Source organism: Pogona vitticeps, chromosome 1 (assembly GCF_051106095.1).
Source record: "Pogona vitticeps strain Pit_001003342236 chromosome 1, PviZW2.1, whole genome shotgun sequence".
In the NCBI taxonomy this organism is placed as follows: Eukaryota; Metazoa; Chordata; class Lepidosauria; order Squamata; family Agamidae; genus Pogona; species Pogona vitticeps.
Window position 1 is genome coordinate 258,505,980 of NC_135783.1, and position 27,960 is coordinate 258,533,939.

General features: G+C 41.9%; 1 protein-coding gene across 3 annotated transcripts in view; it reads right to left on the reverse strand.

The window, feature by feature from the left end:
- Positions 1–3,501: 3,501 nt before the first annotated feature.
- The window catches only part of LOC110076554 (tumor necrosis factor receptor superfamily member 6), a 36,360-nt gene continuing 11,901 nt past the window's right edge, over positions 3,502–27,960 (reverse strand). For all 3 annotated transcript variants that reach the window (XM_078383851.1, XM_072985677.2, XM_072985676.2), the window contains exons 2-9: positions 26,172–26,253; positions 22,654–22,785; positions 20,133–20,241; positions 18,594–18,667; positions 10,466–10,591; positions 9,814–9,836; positions 6,885–6,936; positions 3,502–4,631 (exon numbers count right to left, since the gene is read on the reverse strand). In XM_078383851.1, the coding sequence (XP_078239977.1) occupies positions 4,333–4,631; positions 6,885–6,936; positions 9,814–9,836; positions 10,466–10,591; positions 18,594–18,667; positions 20,133–20,241; positions 22,654–22,785; positions 26,172–26,253 (897 nt within the window). In that variant the 3' untranslated portion in view covers positions 3,502–4,332. The remainder of the gene's footprint in view (positions 4,632–6,884; positions 6,937–9,813; positions 9,837–10,465; positions 10,592–18,593; positions 18,668–20,132; positions 20,242–22,653; positions 22,786–26,171; positions 26,254–27,960) is intronic.

Consider the following 27,960-nt stretch of genomic DNA (forward strand, 5'->3'; position numbering starts at 1 on the left):
TAAGGTAGGGAGTCAAGAGATAAAAGGAACAACAGGGAAGTTTGGCCTTGGAGTTCAAAACGAAGCAGGGCAAAGGCTAATAGAGTTTTGTCAAGAGAACAAGCTGGTCATCACAAACACTCGTTTCCAACAACACAAGAGGCGACTCTACACATGGAAATCACCAGATGGGCAACATCGAAATCAGATTGACTATATTCTCTGCAGCCAAAGATGGAGAAGCTCTATACAGTCAGCAAAAACAAGACCTGGAGCTGATTGTGGCTCTGATCATCAGCTTCTCATAGCAAAATTCAAGCTTAAACTGAAGAGAGTAGGAAAAACCACTGGGCCACTCAGGTATAATCTAAACCAAATCCCTTACAAATACACAGTAGAAGTGAAGAACAGATTTAAGGAACTAGATTTGGTGGACAGAGTGCCTGAAGAACTTTGGATAGAGGCTCGTAACATTGTACAGGAGGCAGCAACAAAAACCATCCCAAAGAAAAGGAAATGCAAGAAAGCAAAGTGGCTGTCCAACGAGGCCTTACAAATAGCAGAAAAGAGAAGGGGAACAAAATGCAGGGGAGATAGGGAAAGTTACAGAAAATTGAATGCAGACTTCCAAAGAATAGCAAGGAGAGACAAGAGGGCCTTCTTAAATGAACAATGCAAAGAAATAGAGGAAAATAACAGAAAAGGAAAAACCAGAGATCTGTTCAGGAAAATTGGAGATATTAGAGGAAAATTTTGTGCAAAGATGGACATGATAAAAGACAAAAATGGAAGGGACCTCACAGAAGCAGAAGACATCAAGAAGAGGTGGCAAGAATACACAGAGGAATTATATCAGAACGTTTTGGATATCCCGGACAACCCAGACAATATAGTTGCTGACCTAGAGCCAGACATCCTGGAGAGTGAGGTCAAGTGGGCCTTAGAAAGCCTGGCTAACAACAAGGCCAGTGGAGGTGATGGCATTCCAGTTGAACTATTTAAAATCTTAAAGGATGATGCTGTTAAGGTGCTACATTCAATATGCCAACAAGTTTGGAAAACTCAACAGTGGCCAGAGGACTGGAAAAGATCAGTCTACATCCCAGTACCAAAGAAGGGCAGTGCCAAAGAATGCTCCAACTACCGGACAATTGCACTCATCTCACACGCCAGCAAGGTTATGCTCAAAATCATACAAGGTAGGCTTCAGCAGTATGTGGACCGAGAACTCCCAGAAGTACAAGCTGGATTCCGAAGGGGCAGAGAAACTCGAGACCAAATTGCCAACATGCGCTGGATTATGGAGAAAGCCAGAGAGTTCCAGAAAAACATCTACTTCTGCTTCATTGACTATGCAAAAGCCTTTGACTGTGTGGACCACAGCAAACTATGGCAAGTCCTAAAAGAAATGGGCGTGCCTGAGCACCTTATCCATCTCCTGAGAAACCTATATGTGGGACAGGAAGCAACAGTTAGAACTGGATATGGAACAACGGATTGGTTCAAAATTGGGAAAGGAGTACGACAAGGCTGTATATTGTCACCCTGCTTATTTAACTTATATGCACAATACATCATGCGGAAGGCTGGACTGGAGGAATCCCAAGCTGGAATTAAGATTGCCGGAAGAAACATCAACAACCTCCGATATGCAGATGATACCACTCTGATGGCGGAAAGTGAGGAGGAACTAAAGAACCTTGTAATGAGGGTGAAAGACGAGAGTGCAAAAAATGGTCTGAAACTCAACATCAAAAAAACTAAGATCATGGCCACTGGTCCCATCACCTCCTGGGAAATAGAAGGGGAAGATATGGAGGCAGTGACAGATTTTACTTTCCTGGGCTCCATGATCACTGCAGATGGAGACAGCAGCCCCGAAATTAAAAGACGCCTGCTTCTTGGGAGGAAAGCAATGACAAACCTTGACAGCATCTTAAAAAGCAGAGACATCACCTTGCCAACAAAAGTTCGAATAGTCAAAGCTATGGTTTTTCCTGTAGTGTTGTATGGAAGTGAGAGCTGGACCATAAAGAAAGCTGACCGCCGAAGAATTGATGCCTTTGAATTGTGGTGCTGGAGGAGACTCTTGAGAGTTCCCTGGACTGCAAAGAAAACAAACCTATCAATTCTAAAGGAAATCAACCCCGAGTGCTCATTGGAAGGACAGATCCTGAAGCTGAGGCTCCAGTACTTTGGCCATCTCATGAGAAGAGAAGACTCCTTGGAAAAGACTTTGATGTTGGGAAAGTGTGAAGGCAAGAGGAGAAGGGGACGACCGAGGATGAGATGGTTGGACAGTGTCATCGAAGCAACCAAGATGAATTTGACACAACTCCGGGAGGCGGTGGAAGATAGGAGGGCCTGGTGTGTTCTGGTCCATGGGGTCACGAAGAGTCGGACACGACTGAACGACTGAACCAAAAAAAAAAAAAAAAAAAAAAAAAAAAAAAAAAAAACTCCAACCCCCAATCATTAAAATGGAGAATCATGCCCCCTGGAGTATCAGTAAATATTTTTTGTGTATAAGTTTATTTAATTTATTTAACAGTTTGTATCGACTTACATGATAAGTAACTGGGGTTGATTGACATATATTATGCATGATGTGTGTCAACAGTTAGGACAGTTGAAAAGTATGAAACTGGTCTGTCTGCAGTTTTTGGCTGGAGAGATTTGGTTGGTTAGAAGAGTTTATGTGAGAGTTTTGTTCAGAGTTATGCAGTAGTGCTGTTTTTTAAGAGGTAAAATTAAAGTGGTCTGTGTGTAAATCAGCTGTGAATGAAAGTGAAATCCTGTTAGTACTTGTGTCAAAGCAAGTATCTAAGGAATACAATATATTCAGAATTATAAAGAAGAAAAGTAAAGACTGTAGAAATTAACACAATTTAAAACATTGTTCTTACAATTATTTTTAACTGTTCACTAACACTTTTTATTTCTTAAGAGTGTGGTTTTAAAAAATAAAATTCTTTTTGGTCTATAACTCTGCTCATTATTTTATAGATAGCAGTTCAAAGATAATACACTAATACTATATAAGAAGCTGGTCAGTGCTATGACACACAGTTTATACAATATTACCAAAATGAACAAAGCTATGTTTCACAAAAATAAAAAAAGAAATAAATCGCACTTTAAAAGAGAACACTGGCTGTTTGCCTGGTGTGGTGATAAGGATAATTCAAGAGAAGGAATCCCTGCTCAAAAGTTTGAATGGCAGCTGCAAAATCAGTGCAGGTTTTCGGGGTGACTGTATTTTGGGTAGCAGCACAGAGAGGTAAAGACGATATAACAGCATCTCAGAGACAATGGGGGAAATGGCCACATTGCCACTTTTGGCAGGTGACACACCACGTTCACCACTGCCTTTAACGGCTGTAAGTAAATGAGACAATGTATGTTGAAGCTTGCTGGACATTAGAGGGGAGTAGGCATACTAGAAACATTTCATCAGTTTTCCTTTCAGATTACATGTTTGACATAATTTTCCATTTACTGAGAAAACTAAGAATATGAACAAAAGCTTTTAAAGTATTTTATTAGAAAAGACTAATAAAAGAAAATACTATATCAAGGAAAACAAGAACTGAAATTGTTAAAAAAAGAAAGAAAGAAAATAAAAGGAAAATAAAAGTAAACAGTATTTATAGGATTCAATTTCAAGTAACAACAAATTCCTTGATCCACTGCAATCACTAGACAGTTCCAGGAGGGGAATCCCATGAGTAGAGAGGTTCATCCTATACTTCAGAGTTCCAACTCCAAACTAAAAACTATTGTGCCTTGTTGCAGCCTGCTGAACAAAAATGTTTAGCAATTCAAGTAAAAAAAATTTTTTGGTGTTACACTGAAAATTGGTCACAATGTTTTTTTCAAAGGATGTTTTATCCAGATATCATAACAGTGTCTAGTTAAAATATTGTTTTAATTACTGTCCTTCCTGCTGCATTTTAGGACTAACAACTTTATTCGATATCAGGAAGGCAGCCAAATTTCATCATTTCCTGCTGCGTGCATTCATTCTTCAGCCTTTTCTGAACAAAGGATGACAAAGAAATTCAAGTTTCCTATCCCAAGTTCATTTTCTAAACTAGTTCAAGCATAACATTTCTTTCTAGTACAACTGCTGTCCAGTTTAGATATTAGGAAATGCACATATAAAATATGCATAATTTCATTTTCAAAAAGAAAGTGATCTGGTCCCATATTTAACCGCTGTGTTTTCTGTTTACATATCTTCTGCAAAATGCAGCATGCATTAAATTAAGGTCAAGTGTAAAACCAGATCCCAGCAGTCTGTAGTTTGCTGATTCTTTCTTAATACAGTCACATTCTTTAACAAACCCAAAATTATTCTTCAGGCTCCATTGTTATTATATTATGGTCTGCTAATTCATTTGTTATATTTTCATAAGAAGTCTTGAGATTCATGTCCCATAGTCCATTTAATAATTTATGTAAGGCACCTTCAATTCCAAATCTATCTTGCAAAGTCCTTAACATCTGATGATATTGTTCATTAGTATCATGGGGATAATCACGGGTAATTTTATCAATGTCTACATCCGACAAGCCACATTTCCGCATAAGCGTATTCCAGTCATGTGGAAGCACCATGTTCTTTACATTAAAATAGATGTCTCTGAGCTCTGAAATACAAGAAAGATACATTACACATTTTTAAAAATTACTTTTAAATGTGCTTATTTTTATTTACAAATCCAGCAGCTTTACTTTACTTTCATGGTGATGTCACTGGATTTTTCTTGTTATTGATCAGCATCTAATTTTAAAGGATTTATTTTTCTATTTATATGAGGATTTCTGCCCCTCCTTTGTAATGCATAACTCACATTTATAATGGTTTAGAATAGTGAAAATCACACTTATTAGCACAACAACAAAACATCAAAATATAATAGAGCCCGAGATAAAAATTGACAAGTGCCACTTCCAGACACACACACACACACACCCCGTTCTAGAGGTTCCCTGAATCTGTCTGAATAGCATTTTAGAGAGTAGTGGGGAGCCAGCTATAGAAAGAAATCAGTGAAAATCACCTTTCCCTGCCTCTCCCAATAATATATTGTGAGTGCCACTCCACTCACTGGAACTCTAGAATCAGGCCACAGCAAGTGCATTTAACTAATCTTTAAAAATCCCTGTAATTAGAACAATTTGAAAATGTTTAAAAAAGGGTTCCAAGTAATGTAACATTTATATAGCCAGGCACAAAGGGCTTATTTCTTTTGCTTTGCTGACACGGGAGCTTAAAGCTATTGTGCAACTCCTTCCTGTTCCGTCACACCCTAGACAGGAATTGCTCACCTTTGTGTTCTGACACTGTACTTGTCCTAACCCGGGGTTAATTGTACTGGAGTGCTTCTTTGTTCTGAGGAACAAAGGTCAAACTGGGCACCTTTTGTGCCCAATCTGTCCTCCTTTTTTTCAAAATAAAAGTGGCAGCAATTAGCCCACTTTTAAATGCATTTGGATGAGCATACCTTATATAAGATATAAGCCAGTCTGTTTTCACAAAGCGATTTTGCTCCTTCAAACAAACCAGGAATTCTTCAGTCCACTCGTATTATACATTTTTGAACCAGAATGCTATGGCTGAAATGTAAGGAGCAATGCAGGATATGAAGCCATAGTCTGAGGCTAGCTGAAGACAGTGGCTTGTTTTAAAAACTCTTAACCAGTGTAATTGCTCAGGCAGAACAAAAAGCCAACACAAACTGAAAGCTTTTCTGATTTGTCTAGTCCCATGAAGGGAGGAGCAAACAGATCTGTACTGGAGTACATGGCTCATTCATATTTTGTACTTCTGCTTATTAAGCTGAATTTGGCTCATCCTAACACTGCCAATTTATAGTTTGGCTCTATAGGTACCTATATTTCAACAGAAAATGCAAGGACTTCCTAGACTTTTAAGAACATAACACTCACCTCAGTGCAGATGTGTATACAGTGGACCCTCTACTTACAGAATTAATCCGTATTAGAATGGTGGCTGCAAGTCGAAAAGTCTGTAGGTCGAGTCTCCATTGACTTACAATGCATTGAAAACTGATTAATCCCATAACTGGCAGTTTTTATTCTATTTTTGTTCCATTTTGGTTTTTTTCTGGTCTGTAAGTCGATTCTCCGGCTGCAAGTCGAATCTAAATTTTGCGGCCAGAGAAGTCTGTAACTCGAAAATTCTGTAAGTCGAGCCGTCTGTAAGTCGAGGGTCCACTGTACTGTCTTGCATCATGTTTCAACTTATGGTGACTCTATAAATTAATGAACTCCAAAATCTCCTATCATTTATAGCCCTGCTTAGATCTTGAAAACTAAAGACCATAATGTCTTTTATCTGTATCATGTTAGACACTCCTCTTTCCCTACTGCTTTCCACTTTTCCTAGCATTATTGTCTTTTCCAGTGATTTTTCTAATGATATGCCCCAAATCCTGCACAGTCTTCAAGAGGTTATTAAAAACAGAACTGTTTAAAACTGCTTTTTATTAGTTATTTTACCTATGATGGCCAATGTCATTTTCAAATGTTTATTTATCTAAAGACAGGTTAGCTAGTCAGTGTTTTTTATTGACTGATGATTTGTATTTGTTTAATTTTTTTCTATTCATTCCTTCTTTGTTTATATGCACTGTAAACCATCAACAAAGTATGTTGCATGATGGGGCTGGATACAAGTTGAAATAATAAACAAACAAACAAAAATACAATAGACTCAGTTTAGCTGTTGTGGCTTCCAATGAGAGATTATTGTTGGCCAAATGTATTGTATTGTATGTTGGTCTATTACTATTTTACACCCAACATTAAAAAAGCTGTTCAATACTATCTATCTGCTGGCTGATGAACCAATAAAATAAGTTACCAAAATCACTTACCTTTGGAAGAAGAATTTTTAACTATCACCATAGGTTTTTTAACATCTCGTACCTGAAATTTAAGGGGAAAAAATCCTGCCATAACTCACTTTAGTAAAGATATAAATAATGCACTTGACTACTTACTCAAGTAGCACAAATACATTTGAAACTGGTAAAGAAGTCTTTAGCAGAAGCACGTTTCAATTATACTTTAGCAGAAACAATTTAATTTTGTATGGTAGCTTCCGCTTCATTTTTTTTTCCTCCAGAGATAGTGCAGGATTGATTTGATCTAGGATCCACTCGTTTGTCTTTCTGGCAGTCCTGGGGATCCACAAAGCTCTCCTCCAGCAACACATTTTAAGTGAATCAATTTTATTCCTGTCAGCTTTCTTAACTGTCCAACTTTTTCACAATTGTACAGGGTGATCAGAAATACCAGAGTCTGGTTGATCTTTGTCTTGGCCTCCAGTGACAAATATTCTGCTTGCTATTTCATTTTTTATTCCATCTTATTTTGTAATACTAACTACCCCAGAAGTAATAGGGCAATTCCACTTGAATGTAAAATCTTTGATTGCCCTATTGTTTCTGGGACGCTCAGTATACTGAATTTGTTTAAACACTTTTCATACTTCCGAAATAAACAGAGACACACCATTTCCAGATCAGCAGCTTCCATACTATTTCTTACATTTGACTGTCCACCTGGAATGGCAGGCTTATCTGGCAGCTGCAGAGTTGGAGCTGATGGAATATTTGCAGAGGTAGATTCTTCATCTGTGCTACCTGGCAACAACCTGTTCATCTCAAGATTTAGAAACAGAGCATTGTTTCTTGATCCTGGATCCTCAGAAGTGCCTTCTTCCAATTTCTCAGCATCATTTAATTGTAAATAACAAAATAATAATTTTGGCCCAAATTTTATTGAAGATAATCCCACTAGCAACTGCAAAATCAGATTCCCGTCTTGCCTGTCCTACTGTATTAAGACATAGCCTGCTAGAATTTGCTTGTTTATTGCTGTTTGTATTTTTAAAAAACTCATTTAAGCGAGTAGCTATAACCACATTTCATAGTAGGGAATTCCAGAAATTAATTGTATACTGTGTGAAGTAGATGTACAGGCACTGTGAGCAGGGAATCTCAAGGACTGTTTAGCTCCATGTCCCACTAGCCTTCCAAGGGTCCCTGCCATATAGCTTTGGCAGGGACCCTTGGAAGGCTAGTGGGACATGGATCTTCTCCCTGGGAACTACCCAGGACTGAATATTCTGATGGAGTGAAGAGACAGGAAAAAAATGGAATGGCAGAAAGGAGAATGGAGAAAAGCTCACCACAAGAAGTTCCCACTAAGGAGGGAATATAAGAAAGCTGGAGTAAGATTTGGGGATTGTTGGTGAGAAAGAAGATGAGAGCAAGATATAGGACTGGGCTGATGCCTCCAGAGTCTGAAGCATATACAGTGGTGCCCCGCATAGCGATGATAATCCGTTCCGAAAAAACCGTCGCTATACGAATTCGTTGCTATGCGGGGCAAAAAAGCCCACAGGAACGCATTAAAACATGTTTAATGCACTCCTATGGGGGAAAAACTCACCTTTAAGCTAAAATCCTCCATCCGGCCGCCATTTTCGCTGCCCGGTAAGCGAGGAAAGGGTGCGAAAACACTGTGGGTGGCCATTTTATTTACCCGGCGGCCATTTTGGAACCGTCGCTCAGCTGTGCAAAAACGGGGCGTTCGTTATGATCGCTTCCGCACGATCATCGCAAACGCCCGTTTTTGCACAGCTGATTGGCGGGGCTTCGGGAGGATGATGGGAGAAGTGCTTCCCCCCCATCATCCCGAAGCCCGCATTTTCGCCCAGCTGATCGGCGGGGCTTTGGGATGATCGGGGGGGAAAGCGCTTGGATAACGAAAATGGGGCATATGGGGAAAAATCGCAGAGTGATTTTTCCCCATAGGGAACATCGTGATGAGATCGCAAAATCTTCTTCGCTATGCGGATTTGTCGTTAAACGGGGCGCCCTTTAAGCGAGGCACCACTGTACTAATTTCGTAGGTTCGAATCACAACCTTCCTCTAACAGATTATATTCCAGACTATCCAAAGGATCTTAACTAGAGATGGGGGTATTCGTATATGAATATCCCTGCACAGGTGGCGTTAATGAGGGTTCAGCCCCATGGGGCCAGACGGTCCACTCACCGATCCACTGCGGATGCAGACAGTGCGATTCTACCAATGGCTCCACAGCGGGCAATCCGCTTGCTGCTCCTGGCCGGAGGTGGGAGGTCAAGCCTCGCTGCAAGGTCGAAGAGTGGCGAGCGCACCGTGCGCTGTGGAGCCATTGGTAGAATTGCGTCATCTGCATCAGATCAGTGAGTGGACAGCCCGTCACCATGGGGCCGGACCCTCGTTAACGCCACCTGTGTGGGAATATTTGTATTTGTATACAAATACCGCCATATCTAATCTTAACCTCTAAAGCTGAAGTTAAGATGTCCAAGTTGTGCTGAAGCAGGGACAGGTGAACTGGGACGACTTGACCACAAACCAATGTCATTGTCTGCACCAGAAAGGGCAGTTTCAACAGTTGTGCTAGTTGGCATGGGACAAAAGGGAAGGGAGGCCAAAAGTTTACAAGCTGTGACAGAGTTACACCGGGTTCATTCCCTTGCCAATATATTCATGTGGATCACTTATTCACAGAGAGATACTATAAATAGTCCGTAATAAATTGTTTAGACATTGACTCTTAGTTTTCTAGTAAATAATGGATGACACAGTGTGTCATTTTAGCCCCCCATCCCCTCAGAAAATCCTACATCAGTCAGAGAGCTCAGAGGCAAGCTACCCAATGACACTCTGTTTGTGTAGGTCACTATTCCAGAAATGTCTTCTCAGAAAAAGGGTGAAAGAATGAAGTTTTTGGGGGCTACTTACCAAATGAATTTTAGAGTCTTTTTCTGGGGAAGGGAGAAAAATATATGCATTAGTATACAATGTCATAATACAAACATGGGTACAATTTAATGTGAACTAGACACTCTTCTGGTCCTTTTCCTTTCTATAATTGTACAATTGACACTGTTATTTTCTGGCTCTCTCTTTATATACTTTAAGAATCATATTGGATTCTTTCCTTGAAAAGCCAGTTCTGTGTTGTGAAGTGAATTTATGTCAAGATTATAATAATGAATATGATAGTGTGGATTTCTAAATGATATGCTTAGGATCTCAGGCTTATTCTAATAACAGATTTATCTTTCAATTCAAAATGCTGTTGATCTGAGTACCCACAGGTGTCCAGCAATAGAGTGGTGGGCTCCCTGTCCTGTAGGTGCTTGCTCCCCTTGATGCACCCTCTCATGCTGCCTATTTTCCACCCAGCCTGTCTACCTGAACAGAAAGCAGATCTCAGAGGGCTTGCAAAACACCTGATCTTTTCAGTTGGGGATGCCAGGATCCGCCTGCAGGAGAACATATATTCATGGGGCCCTCCCATTTGTTTCTCCCCATTAACCTTCACTTTAGCTCCCTTAATTTTGAGTATCTAGTTACTTCAAGAAGGTTCATTTATATTCCAGGAAATTACCTTCACTTTTACAGATAGCATTCCTTTTTTTATATAGGAGGATCCCTAGGATAAGCAAAAGAACAAGAACAACAGGAACAACTGAAGTGACGATCGGAATCCAATTGGATGTGCCATCTGTTGTTTCTAAAAGGCAAGAAAGAAAACAGAAAGTCAAAGCAGGTCCAGACCATGAGAATCTTCTATAGGTGAAACACACATGAAAAAAAGCATACATTTTGCTTTTGGATAACATAATAAATAAGTGCTTTACAAAAATTTGCCAAGTGTCCCAAGATATTTAAAAAATGGGAGGAGAGTCGTGTTTTTTGTTTGTTTTTGTGAGGCAGGTAACCAACAAGATGTCAGCCATTGTCTCCTGTGTGATCTGCTAGCAAGGGCTTCTGTTTCAGACCAGAGCTAAACAGAGCATGCATGCCCATGGGCAAAAATGTCATCTTGTGGTTGATATCTGTGCCAAAAAAAGAGAGGAAGAAATAAAAGGCGACATCCCTGTTGATCCCATGGAATGCATTGGGATGCTGTTTTAACAGGTGGGGGGGGAGCTTGTGCCCCTTGAAATGTCATTGGATTGCAACTTCCTTTTCCCATGCTTAGCCATGCTGGTTAGAGCTGATCATGGCTGCAGTCCAGCAACATTTTAAAGGCCTACCTGCCCCGTCTAAGAAGCAGAAGGAGCTGAGGCCCCCACTACCTAATTTCTTTCCTCTAATATGCTGAACTGGGCTATTAATTTAGTTTCACGTCTGCAACTCCAAGCAGGCTTGTATCTCCTTAGCTCTGTTCTATGCTCTGAATAGTTCTGGGACCTCAGCTTATTTTGAGAGACTCCACCTTATTTTCTAACTGCTCCCCCAGGTATTTCATGCAGCTTTCGGTTTCATCATCTTCATCTCTATCTTCCAGCTCATCATCATCATCTTAGAACTTCAGAGCTGATCAGGACCCTATGGATCATCAAGCCCAGCCCCTGTTAAGAAGGTGCAGTGGGGAATTGAGCTCTCAACCTCTGGCAGCCGCAGCCAGATACCTAAACCATTCAGGCTGGCCTTGCAACAAGATACCAATATGATGACAGCATCTTAATGTGACCTGTAGTCTTTCTCAGCCAGCCAAACGAAACCTGTTGCAGCGCCATGTGCAATTCAGCCTGTGTGCAGGGAGATTACTGTGTTCCACTGTAAGGGCACAGACAAGACACCTCCATATCCACTCCAATAAGCTCCAGTTTAATTAAGTTACTGAGTAATATTTCAATAGCACAGTAGAGAAGCAGTAGAACACCTCCCAACAATAAGCCATGAAGTTGGCATGCCTTACCTAACAAAATCTGGAAGTCAGCTGATTGGGGAAGGCTGGCTTAGTAGCTTCAGTCCCGCAGTTAAGCACATACATATATCATTAATTTCAGTTCATGTTAATTATACAGGACTGAAGCCAGTGACAAGAGGCTGGTTGGAATGCATTAACCTGTCTTTTCATACTGAATCTACTCTACTAATGTGAATTTTGGCCTTAAAATTTTCATCTGGCTGAGACAGTGAGACTTCCTCTATCCTTTCCTTGCCAGCAACTCCTCACTGGAGCTTGTTAACAGGCATCTTTTCGTGCCTGGTTTTTCCGTCTTAGAAGGTGGTGGAGTTAGCATTTTGAGGTAATAACAACAGATTATAAAGAGCAAGGACGGGGAGAAGTTACATCGACGCCATCTTCCCCGGCCAGCTTGTTACATACAGCACTGATGTTACCTGTCTGTCATGGGTTTGGAGGGAAAGTTCCATCCTATGGGGAGTGGAAGGCGGGACATCAGGAGGAGGGGCTGTACTGTATATATATGTGGAGCGTGTGTGGTGAAGTTCAGGAGACGCTGGGATGTGACGAAGCAGCAGCTGGGAAGAAGAAGCTGGTGTGGGAGTCTGTGTGTCAGACAGGGTACTACTGTGTGTCAGAGTACCAACCTGATAGGTTCAGGTGTCTGTTGGTTAGCCAGAACTGATGGGTTCAGGGTCTGTGCTTCAAGTTAAGGGTTCTGTGTGAACCAAACTGTATGCATGTATGAATGAGAATAAGCCACGTTACTATATCTTATTCACCTGATCATTTTATTTTCCCTGTGTGTGATTTAAATAAACCTTGTTCTTTTATTTGTTTAAAAATCCATCCCTGGTCTGTGTGACTTCTTATAGGGAATGGTTGGTGGCAGTTTAGTTAACGTGTGGCAGATCCCAGTAGGTCTGGGTTTGTCACATTGATTGGTGTCCAGCGTGTGGGATACGACTGGTCCAGTTGTCCAGCAGTCCAGCAAAGCCTTGGCAAGTGTGCCCAGAGCAAGGGGGGTCTAGTCAGGGACAATCTGAGAGCACGTAGGTAATCTTCTAGGTGTACCTCACGGGGGGGTGCACTAGTAGAAGAACGTGTAACCTCAGATTGGGGACTAGATTAGGGTGCTCTGAGGCAGCCTGTTTTGGCGGGAAAAAAGCTGAGGCAAAACTGTAAAGTAGAAGTGATTTAGCCTGCCTGCTGAGAGGCCCAGCAGAGGGGGGTAGGCTCTAACTCGCTACAGTTGCAAGTAGTGCTGAAGGACAGCAGCAATCTATAGGGAAAGCTGGTTCTGAGGCAAAAAGAAAAAAAAAAGTGGTCGCTTTATTTTGAGGCTTGACTTTTGAAAGCAGCCTGTTCTGGGGGGGAGTATGCCCTTGACTCGAAGCCAAATGGCAGAAATGGGTGAAGTGGAAGACCCACAGGTGGACCAAGGTTCTGAGGAGGAATTTGGCTCAGTGCAGGATGAGAGCACGGGAGAGCAGAACCCAGAACTCAGAAAAATGCTCCTGGCCCAACAGCATGAACTGAGGGTGAGGGAAATGGAAATCAGAAGAAAAGAAAGAGCTGAAATCAGTCAGGCAGAGGCAGATGCCAAGAAAAGGGGAATGGACATGAGGATCAAACAGATGGAACTGAAACTCCAAATTAGAATGGTACAATTAGAATTGAAGTTCCTAAATAAGTTTATTAACAATTTATCAGTGGAAGAAATGTCAAAGAAAGAAAAGTATGAGGCTCAGGCCAGACAAAGTGAGCAAGATCTTGAAAAATATAATCAGCAAAAAGACATTAAATTAAAAGAAATCAGAGATAAGACTGAAGAAAAAGTGAAAGAGATAAAAGCTAGGGCTGAGGAAGAAATTTTACAGATCAGGGCTGAGTTTGAGGCTAAGCAAAAGGAGCTAGAAAAGAAACCAAAAGAAGGCACACAGGTTAAGGCACAACAAAACCTGAATTATTCTGAAGAAAACATGAGGGAAACATGGGACCCTAAGTACTCCAAAGGGTTAGTTCAGAGCCCGCCAAAAATGGGAGGCCATTTTGTTGATAAAACTTCTGGGCAGAGCCAGTCCAGAAATCAGATTTTGGAGGGAAAACCAAAACAAGATGAGAAAGACTCAAAATACACCAGAAAATGTTATTTCTGTCAGGGAAAGGGCCATCTAATCTCAGAGTGTGAGAAATTAAAGCAGCTAAAAGGAATTGTGCCTCAGGATTCGAGTGGAACCAAGCCAAAAGCTGTGTTCTGTGTCCAGAAAGAGCAAGGCTCATCGTCACTGAGGGAGCCTGTTGCCATGGCTACTCAATCTGGAACAGCTACATCTGCTGATCAGGCTGAGGAAAATGGTCCTCTTGTGGAGGTCAAGCGATGCTTGCTCGTGAGAACAGATTCTCAATTGTTTGAAACAGCAGGGGTGGACGTAGGAATACTTGGCCATCAGTATCGGGGGCTGCGGGACACTTGTTCCCAGGTGACCCTGTGCCATCCAGATATTATTCCTAGGGAGTATGTAATCCCAAATGAGAGCATGAAGGTGCCAGGGATTGAGGGGCAGGTAATCTCTCTGCCAGTAGCGGAGGTACCTGTGAACTTTCAAGGCTGGAGGGGAGTTTGGCGGCTAGCGATTTCATCGACTCTGCCAGCAGCCGTGCTCATGGGAAATGACCTGGCTGAACATGTGAAACGGGTGCTAGTGATTACACGTTCACAAGCCACCACGGGGACAGTTCAGGGGGGTAATGATGAGCCAGAGACGGAAGCAGGTGGGGGGAGTTCAGAAGCTGTGGTGGAAACCTTAACCACAGACCGCAGATTTGGACAGGAGCAAAAGGCAGACGCCACTCTCCAAAAGTATTTTGAACAGGTGACTGACGCCCAGCTAACACCTGAAACCCCAGTGAGATTTCTGGAGAAAAAGGGGATTTTGTATAGAGAGACCCTGAGGAATATCTCAAAAGGGGGAGATGGGATCAGGAGTCAGCTAGTGGTACCTGAAAAGTATCGCCCCATGATCTTACAAAGGGGGCACTCTGACATGTTTGCTGCACACTTAGGGGTGAACAAAACACAGCAGAGAATCACACAGAATTTTTACTGGCCTGACATAGGGAAGCAGATCAGGGAGTTCTGTAAACAATGTGATGTGTGTCAAAGGCAGGGGAATAGCCGCGACAGGACCAAAGCAAAGTTGTGCCCTTTGCCTGTGATTGACACTCCGTTCAAATGCATAGGGGTGGATATTGTGGGACCTTTGCCCAAGGCCACAAAGAGGGGGAACAGGTTCATTCTCACCATTGTGGACCATGCCACGAGGTACCCTGAAGCCATACCCTTGACTAACATTGAAACTAACACAGTGGCAGATGCCTTGGTGGGGTATATGTCCAGGATGGGATTTGCCTCAGAAATAATCACAGATTTGGGAGCATCATTTACATCGAAGCTCATGAAACGCTTATGGCAAATCTGTGGAATTAAGCACAAGGAAACCACTGACTATCACCCTGAAAGTAATGGGTTAATGGAGAAGTTCAATGGGACTCTAATGCGCATGATTAGGGCTTACTTGGCAGAGAATCCAAACAATTGGGACCAGAAGCTGCAATCCCTTTTGTTTGCTTATTGATCAGTGCCACAAGCCAGTACCGGGTTCAGTCCGTTTGAACTTTTATTTGGGAGAAGGGTGAGAGGGCCCCTTGATTTGATCAAACAAAATTGGGAGCAGATCACCCAGGATGACCCACAAGATGTTGTGACATATATAGACTCTTTAAGGAATGACCTAAAGAGAAACCTAGAGCTAGCAGCAGAGACCCTGCAAGCTCAAAAGGTCAGAAAGAAAGCTTGGGATGACCAGGAAGGCAGGGAGAGGCGCTTTAACCCAGGGGAGGAAGTGCTTTGGTCTAGGCCCTGCAAAGAGAACAAACTGCAGCTGGGTAGCCCAGAAATAAAATACTTGGGTCACATAGTAGGGGGAGGAGTGATCAAACCCCTAGAGGCCAAGATAGAAGCAGTTCGTGATTGGCCCAGACCCAACACCAAGAAAAAAGTCAAATCATTTCTTGGGTTGGTGGGCTACTACAGAAAGTTCATCCCGAGGTTTAGCGAGATTGCGGCTCCGCTGACCGATCTGACGAGGAAGAAGGCTGATGACCGCATCCCGTGGACCAGCGACTGTGAGGAGGCGTTCCAGAGGTTGAAGGAGGCGCTAATCAACTATCCAGTGCTGCGTGCTCCAGACTTCGACCGGGAGTTCATCATCTACACCGATGCGTCTAACAGCGGGGTAGGAGCAGTTCTTTGCCAGGAGGATGAGAATGGTGACCAGCATCCAGTGTCCTACCTGAGTAGGAAACTTCAAAAAGGTGAGAGACATTTGGCAACCGTGGAGAAGGAGTGTTTGGCCATAGTCTACGCGATCCAGAAGGCCAAGCCTTACATCTGGGGAAGACATTTTGTTCTGTGCACTGACCATTCACCACTGCAATGGTTAAAGACAATGAAAACCCACAATAGCAAACTTATGAGGTGGGCTTTAAACCTACAGGACTATGACTTTGAAGTGAAGGTGGTCAGAGGGTCAGTGAACTGTGTTGCTGACGCCTTGTCAAGAAGACCTGAAGAATGAAGACGGCGAAAGAAACATGGACTATGTATATATATTGATGACAAAAAGTTAAATGTACCTGTTTTTTGAACTTGGTTTGTATGAATAAAGGTAAATTGATGTAATATATATGGTAAATGTTTAAATGCCTAATTGATATGGTTAACTTAGAATGTAAGTATAAGTAAGTATGATATGGTATGTATAACTGTTGTTGTGTGTTTTATCCAGGTTGTTTTTTGGGAAAAAGCACGTTAGCTTTCCCCCTACAAAACAACTTATAAAGAGGGGAGGTGTTACATACAGCACTGATGTTACCTGTCTGTCATGGGTTTGGAGGGAAAGTTCCATCCTATGGGGAGTGGAAGGCGGGACATCAGGAGGAGGGGCTGTACTGTATATATATGTGGAGCGTGTGTGGTGAAGTTCAGGAGACGCTGGGATGTGACGAAGCAGCAGCTGGGAAGAAGAAGCTGGTGTGGGAGTCTGTGTGTCAGACAGGGTACTACTGTGTGTCAGAGTACCAACCTGATAGGTTCAGGTGTCTGTTGGTTAGCCAGAACTGATGGGTTCAGGGTCTGTGCTTCAAGTTAAGGGTTCTGTGTGAACCAAACTGTATGCATGTATGAATGAGAATAAGTCACGTTACTATATCTTATTCACCTGATCATTTTATTTTCCCTGTGTGTGATTTAAATAAACCTTGTTCTTTTATTTGTTTAAAAATCCATCCCTGGTCTGTGTGACTTCTTATAGGGAATGGTTGGTGGCAGCTTAGTTAACGTGTGGCAGATCCCAGTAGGTCTGGGTTTGTCACACAGCTGACTTCCTCCATCAGCCTGGCTTGGCTCCTTCTCTTCCTACAACAGTCTCCCATGTCACATACACATCTCATGTTAACACACAGTAACGTCTTCCTGAACAACTTCAGTTGCTTTAGAACTCAATAAAGATACGAAACATGGGCCAGAACTAGGCTTGGAGAATGATTATTATCATTCAATTTCCAGTATTCTTGTGGGATTGCTGAAGATTATGTAGCCAAAATGACACCATCCACTAATAAGAGGGAGGTACCATGAGGCTGGGACGTGGTGGCGCTGTGGGCTAAACCACAGAAGCCTGTGCTGCAGGGTCAGAAGACCAGCAGTCGTAAGATTGAATCCACGCGATGGAGTGAGTGCCCGTCGCATGTCCCAGCTCCCGCCAACCTAGCGGTTCGAAAGCATGCAAATGCAAGTAGAGAAATAGGGACCACTTCGGTGGGAAGGTAACAGCGTTCCGTGTCTAAGTCGCACTGGCCATGTGACCATGGAAGATTGTCTTTGGACAAAACGCTGGCTCTATGGCTTGGAAACGGGGATGAGCACCGCCCCCTAGAGTCGAACATGACTGGACAAAAATTGTCAAGGGGAACCTTTACCTTTACCATGAGGCTTGGAGAAGCCACATGGTGTACAGATAAAATCATGGGGTGGTGGGTGGGAAATACCCTAGTGAGCATTGGCCATATGTGCATTGAGACGAACTGTTGGGATGGGGAATGAAAACCAAGTACACTTCTCCTTTGAACTGCCTGGGTCTTAGCAGCACATTTTTCATTATACATGGATTTTCCCCAACAAACAAACATTCAATAACTAATGTGCTGCTATTCATCTCCAGGAAGTGGCCTGAGAGAGATGGGTCTTAAACTTTCTGAGGCCCCTGTTGCTGTTGGTATGGCCACTGCCAGCCCACTGGCAGTGGCCCAGCTGGCCCCTCTCTTGTCATGGCAGCTTCATGTGGCAGTAGGCAGGATGGCGGGGCATGCCAGGAGACTGATGCGAGTCAAGAGAGGTGTGTGCATATGTGTGTGTGTGTATTTGTTTGAACCAACTCTTTATGTTTTGTAGTTATGTTCTGGGAGGCTTAAAAGTTAGATATGGATTTTGAACTACATGGTGGTCTAGCGTCCTTAATCCCAGCATTGTTGAAGGGAGAAGTGTAATGATAATAAAGATTAAGGCCTGCAAAAAAGTTAAAAGGAAACTATATGACTGGATAACAAGGACTCAAAGCTAAAAGCATGGTGGAAGACCAAGTAGCAGGTCAGCTTTATGCTTTTCTGGCAAGTTCTGTCCAGAAGCTGAAGTCATCATGATACTACTAAAACTGAACAAGGAGACAGATCTAGAAATGAGACATTCAAACCGTACCTTTAGTTGGTGATCCACACTTTGTATCTGTGGTGGCATTGCAACTTTGCACAATCACCTGTCCTTCAGGACACCTAGATATTAATTTTTAAAAAAGAAGGTGACATATTATCTAATGAACTGGGCATTGTGCCTTTTGAATAATGCAGCACAAACATGTCACTGAAAAATGACATAAACTTCTTCAACATGAACAAGAGTTATTTCCCTCTGAAAATTCTTCCAAAGATCTCATCTGAGTTGTAAGAGAAATGGTTTCATGATATCAGAATAAGTCCTAGGATAGGTGTGAGTCATGTATTTATTTATTTAAGTTTTTTACTCTGTCTTTCTGCTTAAACAGGACTCAAGGCAGTTTACATCATTAAAAGACAATATTCAAAGCTAAAAACAGTAAGTATACAAATACTAAAAAGGATGAAACAAATACCGCTCAAAGAAACGGTAAACAAAAGGCAGGCAGACAATAAGGGACAGCTTGCCTGAAGAGAAAGGTCTTTGCTTGTGGGAGGACAGCAAAGATGGGGGCCAGCCTGGCCTCCTATAAGGGAGTTCCAAAGTTTGGGAGCAGCAACTGAAAAAGCCCTCTCCCATGTCCCCACCAAGCACACCTGTGAAGGTGGTGGGACTGAGAGAAAGGCCTCCCGTGATGACATTAACACTCGAGCAGGCACACAAAGGGAGAGATGGTCCTTGAGACAGCTTGGACCCAAACTATTTAGGGCTTTATAGGTTAAAACTAGCACTTTGAACTGTGCCCGGAAACAGATCAGCAGGCAGTGAAGCTGTTGTAACAGGGCACTTATATGATCCCTGTAACCAGCGCTGGCCAGCAACCTGGCTGAAGTCTCCAGACACTATCCAGAGGCAGCCCCAATAGAATGTACTACAGTAATCCAGCTGGAATGTAACTGAGGCATGCGCCGCCACAGCCAGATCAGACCTCTCCAACAATAGGGACAGCTGATGCACTAGTTTTAATTGTACAAAGACACTCCTAGCCACCACCGAAACCTGGGCATCCAGGCACAGAAATGAATCTAGTTATTATGGACTCCATATGCTGGGGCAGGGACTGAGAAATACTCTAGAAGATGGGATCCTATATATGATTTTCTATTGTGCCCAGCTGATTGTTGTTGAATAATATTAGTTCCACATCCTTCACTATCTGGAGCTCTGCAACTTGCTTAGTTTCACAGTTAAACTTTTAATATAAACAAGGCTATAACAGTGAACAGAAGGGAAACAAAGCAACAAAGACTGGAAAGAACACTGTTAATGTAGTTACGTTGCATTATTTCAGTCATTAGATTCATTAATTAACATGCATTGTTGCTTAGGAAATAGAAATATCAAAGGAAAATTTCATTTAATCAATGGATTTTTAAAGTGCCTTTTCCTTCTTGGTGATTTATGTCAAAAATATCACTTGATCTAATTTGAATCAACCCACCTATCCCAATGTATTCTTGCATATTTGCACAACCCAAGTTTTATAATCAAAGATGATCATGCTGAGCCCATTCATATACCTACTTTGTCTTGCACCTGAGGCATTCTTCACAGCTTGGAGGACAGTAGTAGCCATAACGACACTGACACTTGGTGTTACTCTTTGTAGTGCAGGGCCTCACAGTTTCGGAACCTTAAAAACAAATGTTCCAGAATTTCATAATCATTGGCATATACAGTATATACAGAGTTCTAATTCTTTTAACTTGGCAGGAGACATACAGTGTAGCAAAAACAACTTCCAAGAGATAAGACTGTCAGTAGGCTGCAACACTGAACAGCAGAATAAGAAGGAATAATTTTTTTTTTACCGTTTCAGTTCTAGACGAGTTCGGAAAAATTAGTCTATGGGGGCTGTACAACAAAAGATGAAAGTAAAGGCTTACAGCACCTTTTAAACTAACAATTATTTTGGCATGAGCTTGTAGATTACAAGCCACTACTTCAGATGCATGAATCACAGAATAATGGAGTTGGAAGGGGCTTATAAGGTCATCGAATCCAACCCCCTGCTCCATGTAGGAATCCAAGTCAAAGCAGATCTGACAGATGGTTGTCCAATTTTCTCTTGAATGCTTCTAGCACTGAAGCACTCACCACCTCCATTGCCATATTGCTCTAACAGTAAGGAACTTTTGTATGATATTCAACCAAAATCTGGCTTCCTGTAACTTGCTCCCATTATTATGTGTACCACACTCTAGAATGATTGAGAACGTCACCTGCCACTTCTCTGTAGGACAATCTTTCAAGTGCTTGAAGAGTGCTATTGTATCTCCACCACTCTTTGTTTCTCAAGGCTAAACATGCTCAGTTCTTCCACTCTTTCCTCATGGGGCTTGGTTTCCACTCCCTTGATCATCCTTGTTGCCCTCCTCTGAACTTCTTCCAGTTTATCTGCACCCTTCTTAAAGTGCAGTGTACAGAAAAGTGCTGGATAGAGGGGAACTAGTACTTGAAGGGGTCTGGAGACTATACTTCTGTTAATGCAGCCTAAAATAACATTTGTCTTTTTTTGGAGCTGCATTGCACTGTTGGCCCATATTCAGCTTGTGATGCACACAAATTCCAAAATCCTTCTCACATTAAATAGTACTGAGTCAAGTATTTCCCATCCTATAACTGTGCATTTGTTTCCTTTTTCCTAGGTGTAGAAATTTTCACTTATGGAGTAACAATATTCAGGCAACAAGTGCACGGTGTACATGGTTGTGGGGATCGAAACCAAATGAGATGACATACGGAAAATAATGGCTATAATGTACTAACACTCAGCAATAAAAAGTTAATATAAACTTCCTGTAAAGGTCAAATATTAAGCTAAATTTAAGTGTGTCAGACAATAAACAATTTTACTAAGGGGATGAAACTAAAAATAATGATGGGCCATCTAATCAATTCCAACATCTGCCAACCCTTTCCAAGGGTTTCTAGATACAGAATACTCAGAAGTGGTTTACCATCCCCTTCTTCTGGCGATGCTCTGAGACTCTGCAACTTGCCCAAGGCTACATTGGCTGGCTCTTCTTCCAGGAGGCACAGTGGGGGAACTGAATTCCTAACTCATGGTTCTGCAAGGCAGGTACTCTGAGTTGTCCAGCTAGCTAAGGGAGGTAACTATCTATAAGCTAGTACACAAGCCTGTTAAGCTTTTACCTTTGAAGTGCCAGAGGTATCAAGTTCCACTCAAGAAAGAATTACTTACACTGAAGATGGAATCTCAGTGAAAAAGGAGGGGCTATATATAAACGTTTTGTGAAAAACAGTATATTCATACATGTAACGTAGAAAGAATCCCCAACTCCATTTAAGCCTTTGCTTGAAGACTGGGAGTCGCAGTCCCAAACGATAATGCTTTCCAAATGCTGGTCAAGCATTTTAGTCAAGGGTGGGCAATCCATTGCTCTTGTTCTAATTTTAAAAACTGTCTGACCTCTAGAAAGAGCAATCTCTCTCTCTCCTCAGCTGCAAAGTGAATAAGGAGGTGGGAAAAAGAAGTGAGACTAAGGGATGTTAGAAAGACAAGGAAATGGGGTGTCCCTGCGCACATTTTGATCCAGCCTCACCAACCACTAGCACAGTGGTTCTTAACCTTTGTTATTCAGATGCTTTTGAACTGCAACTCCCGTAAACCCCAGTCAGGACAGTTGGTGGTGAAGGCTTCTGGGAGTTGCAGTCCAAAACTCCTGAGTAACCCAAGGTTAAGAACCAGTGCACTAGCACACTCCCTCCAACAACAAACTACTCTGAGGGAATGCAGCCTAGGACAGGGAGTAGGTTCTCCTGTCCTTATGTAAGTAAACATGTGGGTCCCCTTAGTACAGTGTTTCCCAAGCTTGGGTAACCCAGGTGTTCTTGGACTACAATTTCCAGAAGCCTTCACCACTAGCTGTGCCGGCCAGAATTTTTGGGAGGCTGGGAACCACTGACTTAGTAGAACATTTAGAAAGCACACAGTAACATCATTCATTGGAAGAAAATGCATGCACTTCATAACATTTAAAATCAGAAAGCAGAAACTTTTAATCCCAAATCCATACTATACCGGATTTGCACTTGTCACAAGGTAAGCATTGCTCAAGACCATTTTCATGTTCCGTGTAGTCTTCTCCTTCTTCACATGGCCTACAATACCCTGAAGTATGCGGAGTGAAGCAATGTTCTCTGACGTAAGTACCTATTATATGGGGGATATTCAACCATTTAAAGTTATGTATATTCTCATTCAGGTACTAGTAATATGTGCACATCTGGCTTTAAGACCCATGCTGCTCTTACTAATTTTCTTAAGGATACATTTCAGAAGATAACTTATATATGCTGATCCTTTGCTTATTCACTGCGAAGAAGGCTCCAGAACATCTAATATACAGATAGGCCGAGTGGGGTCAATTGCAAAAGTACACTGGAAGTATTTTTGCAACCCCTACCAGTTCACCTAGAGCTGGTAGGGTTTTATGCCTCTGAGCATGAAATATTTACTTCTCAAAAATTACTTGTTTGTGGGTTTTGCTTTTGGAAGTCTGGGAGGGTCACCCAAGCCCTTTGTTGCCCAGATCAGAAGTATCTGTTTTGATATGTCCCGATTCCTATTTATGTTTTAAGTTGCCCTTTCCAGGCCCAGGTGAGACATAGATGAGGTGCTTGAGATTTGGCCCCAGGACCACCCAAGTTGCCCACTCTGGTTAGATTAGCTGAAATCATATCCATGTTTTCTCAAAACAAATTTCCACAGGAAAAAAATGAAACCTACTTCTGAGCAAACCTACTGCAGAACATAGGCTGCTAACTGATGAAAACCCTCGTGTTTAAATCTTGCACAGCTGACAGGCCACATTAAATGCGAGAACATAAGGCGGAGACTTACACTCTAAAAAATGTTATTACAGTGGTGCCTCGCTTAACGAGTGCACAGTATAGCGATGTTTCCGTATAGCGATCCCTTTTTCGGGATCGCTATACGGAAACATACCCGATCTTCGTAATGGGGAAAACCCGCATTGCGAAGATCGGGTATTGCGGCGGCCATTTTGGAGCCGCCGAACAGCTGATCAGCGGTTCCAAAATGGCCGCCGGAAGCCCGGAAATGGCTGCCGGCAGCCGTTTTCGCGCCCTGCCCTCGCTTAGCGAAGGCGCGAAAATGGCTGCCGGCACCTGGAATCCTCGCTGAACGGGTAAGTAACGAAGGTATTGGAACGCATTAAACGAAGTTTAATGCGTTCCAATACCTTTCCCCTACCCGTTTAGCGATGATTCCGTATAGCGAGGGTTAATCCGGAACGGATTAACCTCGCTATATGGGGCACCACTGTATATTGCCTCAAGTCAAGTGATTTAAGATATTATTGCAATGCATCACCACAACTTATAGCCTGAATCTAGCCGTGGACAAATATACTTTCAATTAACCAAGGCCTGCATGATTACACTGGTGAACTTGCTTTCATGGGTGGAACTGAAGGGGGCAATCCTCCTGCAGCTTCCTGAACTCTCTGAATTCTGCTCCAGAGGACTGGGAAACCCTCTGGGGGCAGTTTTGAGTTAGCATCCAGGGCTGCGGTGGAGAAGAGAGGACGTTCTGCTAACAGTTAGGTGTAGAACTATACTGAATGTCAGTATCGATATTGGCTTTAACTACTGAAGGCCAAACCGTCGGTTGCATCATTCTATGTGAAATCACATTAGTCTTTTCCCCCAGAGATGTGATTCAAGCAGACTTTCACGTCTGAGAAATCAGGATTATAAACAAAGCCCACGTGTACACCCAGAAGACCAACCATAAAATCAAGTAGAATGAGGTACAAACTATGGGAATAGTTAAAGATTCCCGCTGTGACAGTCAGTGGCTTTCAGCATTTATGGAACCCCCTTCTCTCATTACATATCTTTTTATAATACAAAGTTTGACTCTGGGAGTCCCAATCTGTACTGATCTTTAATAAGTATTATGGCGAAAGAGTGTATGCTATTCAAATTTTTCAAATATAAACTATGTGTGCTAAAACAAAGTTAGCAGAACCCAATACTGTCTTGCTTTGCTTCTGCGGCAGACTATACACCTCTAATTATGTTATGTACCAGTGATGGAAGTACTCCACCATCATCACAGAACAGGAACCTGGAGGAACCTGATCGCCTTACGAACGGGCACCACAAGGTGTCATCAGAGGCATGGCAGAGGCTATATCCACAACCTGCACGCAACAACTGCAGAGTGCAAAGCATGGACCTTTACATTTGATAGCAGCCCATGCTGAATGCTGCTAGCCTGTCAGCCTTGTGCTGCTGACTGACAGAAGCTAAATATCTAAACAGTCTCCTTTCTGACTGCAGTAATTAGCACTTCCTGAATGAAAGATTCAACACCAAAAAGTATAGTCCAAGTACTTCCACCTTATAGACAGACAGATGTCAGATCGCTCAGGATGAGTGGATATTACCTCCAAGCTACCAGGGCAGAAAAAGTATTTGTAAACTACAACAGAACTGCTTCATTTGCAACAAAATATGCTTCTAGCCTGCAAAGTGGTAATATCTGTGCGAGTGTTTGCAAGACTAGCATAGCTGCAATCTGAGCACGAGCAACCTAAAACTTTAGATCACATACGCCATGGCTGCCAGTATACTGAACCAGCAGCACAGTTAGGGAATCTGACATCCCCATCAAAACAAAAGGCGAACACACACAACCCTCCCAAACCAATTTGTATCAAATGATCTGCATTTAATTTTAAAAAAGGAACATACTAAACCAGAAGTATTAAACAGAGAGTTTTGTTTATTTTAACATTCTAATCTGGATACAGCAACTTAAATGGGAAGGCTATAAACCAATACTAGTAACTGGCATCAGCAGCCACGTTGATCTGTTAATCAGATGCTAGAACAGGAGAATATTAAGGTTTTAGAACAACCATGAAACAAATAACCACACAATTAGCAACATGATGGGTTATAAAATACACCAAAACCCTATGGGTGGGCTAGCATATTAATATCCTAATATAGCCTGACCTACACTGTAAGACACTGAACCAGATGCGTACATGTTTAGTAAATGCATGTTCCCTGATTCTCTTTTATTCACACAATACAACCTGGGGAGGGGTTTTCATATTACTGTTGTTGCATTTATGTCCTGGCTTACCATTTGAAGGTTCAAGCTGGCATACAGGGCTGTCCTTTTAATCTTGACAATGACACTATAAGGAAGGTCAGCTGGAGGAGGTGAGCCTCTCTTTTGTAAACATGCTAATACATTTGTGCTCAATAATATCTTAATACTGATTTATACTCAATGGTTATTGCAAGAATTTCTTATAAGATGTTCTTTTTCAGCATCTTTACAGAGATTACGTTACCATAAATGTCTTGACTAAATAGACTAAATTTTGCCTGAAAAAGTTGTTGTTTTATCTCACCTTCCCAAATCCCCAGCCTTCTTAGTCCTTATCATAGATTCTGAGAGCTGTAGCCTAGAAAAATGACTTCTCCAAGCTCAGGTATTCACTCACAGATATGACTTCTTTTATGAAAGTATGAAACAATTGTGTGATTACTTACCTGCAGGGCATTTTCTGCAACAACGCCCAGCAGTGGGATATTCATCACTAGCACAGTCAAGTTTCAGTGCTGGAGATTCAACCTAAAAAATCACAGACCCAGATTTTAATGGAACGTACCCCCTGGCTCCCTATTGTGATATGGCCATTTTAAAACTTGCATCCTGATAGTTAGTGTGCTCTGAGATACAATTATTGTATGGAACCTTTCCCATATAGTGGTCAAAATCCTGTTATTTAGTGTTGTAATTGCACTAGAATAAACCCATGAAATTAGTGGGGAGTTGGTGAGTCATAGGTTTTGTTGATTCAAATGGACCTACTCTAATTGTGATTTATTATGCTAAAGTAAGCCACAACTAGAGTAGGCCAATTTGAATCAATGGGATTTACAGATGACTCACCAACTCCGCACTAATTCAGTGACCCTACTGTAATGCAATTACTATGCTAAGCAGAGGATTTTGGCCAGGAAGTCCAACTTTTTAAAAAGCCTGAACATTTTATCAATTGCACTCTATCCTGTGAATTATTTGTGGAGATTTACGACCTACTCAGTCCAGATTAGAGGGTGCTACTCAAAGGAAGAGTTGTTTGTGGAAGAGATGGCTCAAACCAATGAGCTATCAAATAAGACACAAACAAACACAACAAAAAAAACAGCAAGTCTGATATAAACAGGGACATGAAACAATCTCTTCTAAAGTACGGCCATCAGTAAGGACTCTATGGAAGCCTCACCATAGCGTTCACAAGAGACATTTCACTAACTGTATGTCTATCCCCAACAATTATCAGCATGTCCTGTTGTCTCAGAGCTTCAGAATACACAAAATTTTGGATCTTCGCTTTGTGACCCTTAAAGAAACTGACACTGACTTGGGGGGGGGGGAAGTAACATAAATACAGTGACGCCTCGCAAAACGAAATTAATTCGTTCTACGAGTCATGTCATATTGCGAAAATTTCATCTTGCAAAGCACGGTAATGGTGGTCGTGCAATTTTTTAAAAACCAAAAAATTCATCTTGCGAAGCACAGCCATAGAAAAATTCATCTTGCGAGTCACAAAAAAAATCGCAAAACACTTTCGTCTTGTGAGTTTTTCATTGCGTGTGGCATTTGTCTTGAGAGGCATCACTGTATATAGGACTTAATTAGAACTTAGAGGTATTTTTACCTCCTCAAAATAATTCACAGACTAAAGTGCAATTATGGGCAGATAAGAAACAAAAGTAAAAACATAAAGCAAACACAAACACAATAAAAAAGCAAAAACTGCTATATTTTAATGTGAGTTTTTGTGGATCAAGTCCACCTCCTGACATTCTTCAGGTTGTAGAATCTTCCTCAGAGTGAAAAAAACTACAATCATGGACAGAGGTTTACCCCCCTTTTCTAAACAAGGAATGCAGTATTTCCACCACTCCAACTATCCATGCATCTGTTGGTAAAATACTGAAGCACAGATATGCTATGGACCCCAGTTGTCTACTCAGGATAATTTTAGACTATTTAAAACTGTATGAACCAAGGATTATATTTTTAGTTCCACACACTGTCCCTAAAGTGGCCTTGCACCCTGAGGCAGGCTTACTTTCTACTGAAATCTATGCCTGGACAGAGATGATAAATTACTGACTAAAATTGGTTTTCTTTCCTGTATGACTTGTACCACAGACACTAATAGATATATTTCAGTTACTGGCTTTGAGGAACTCTTCCAGCAATTTTACAGCTGGTAAATATTCAAAAGCCAATCCATCATTAAAAAAGAACCTGAGATGTAGA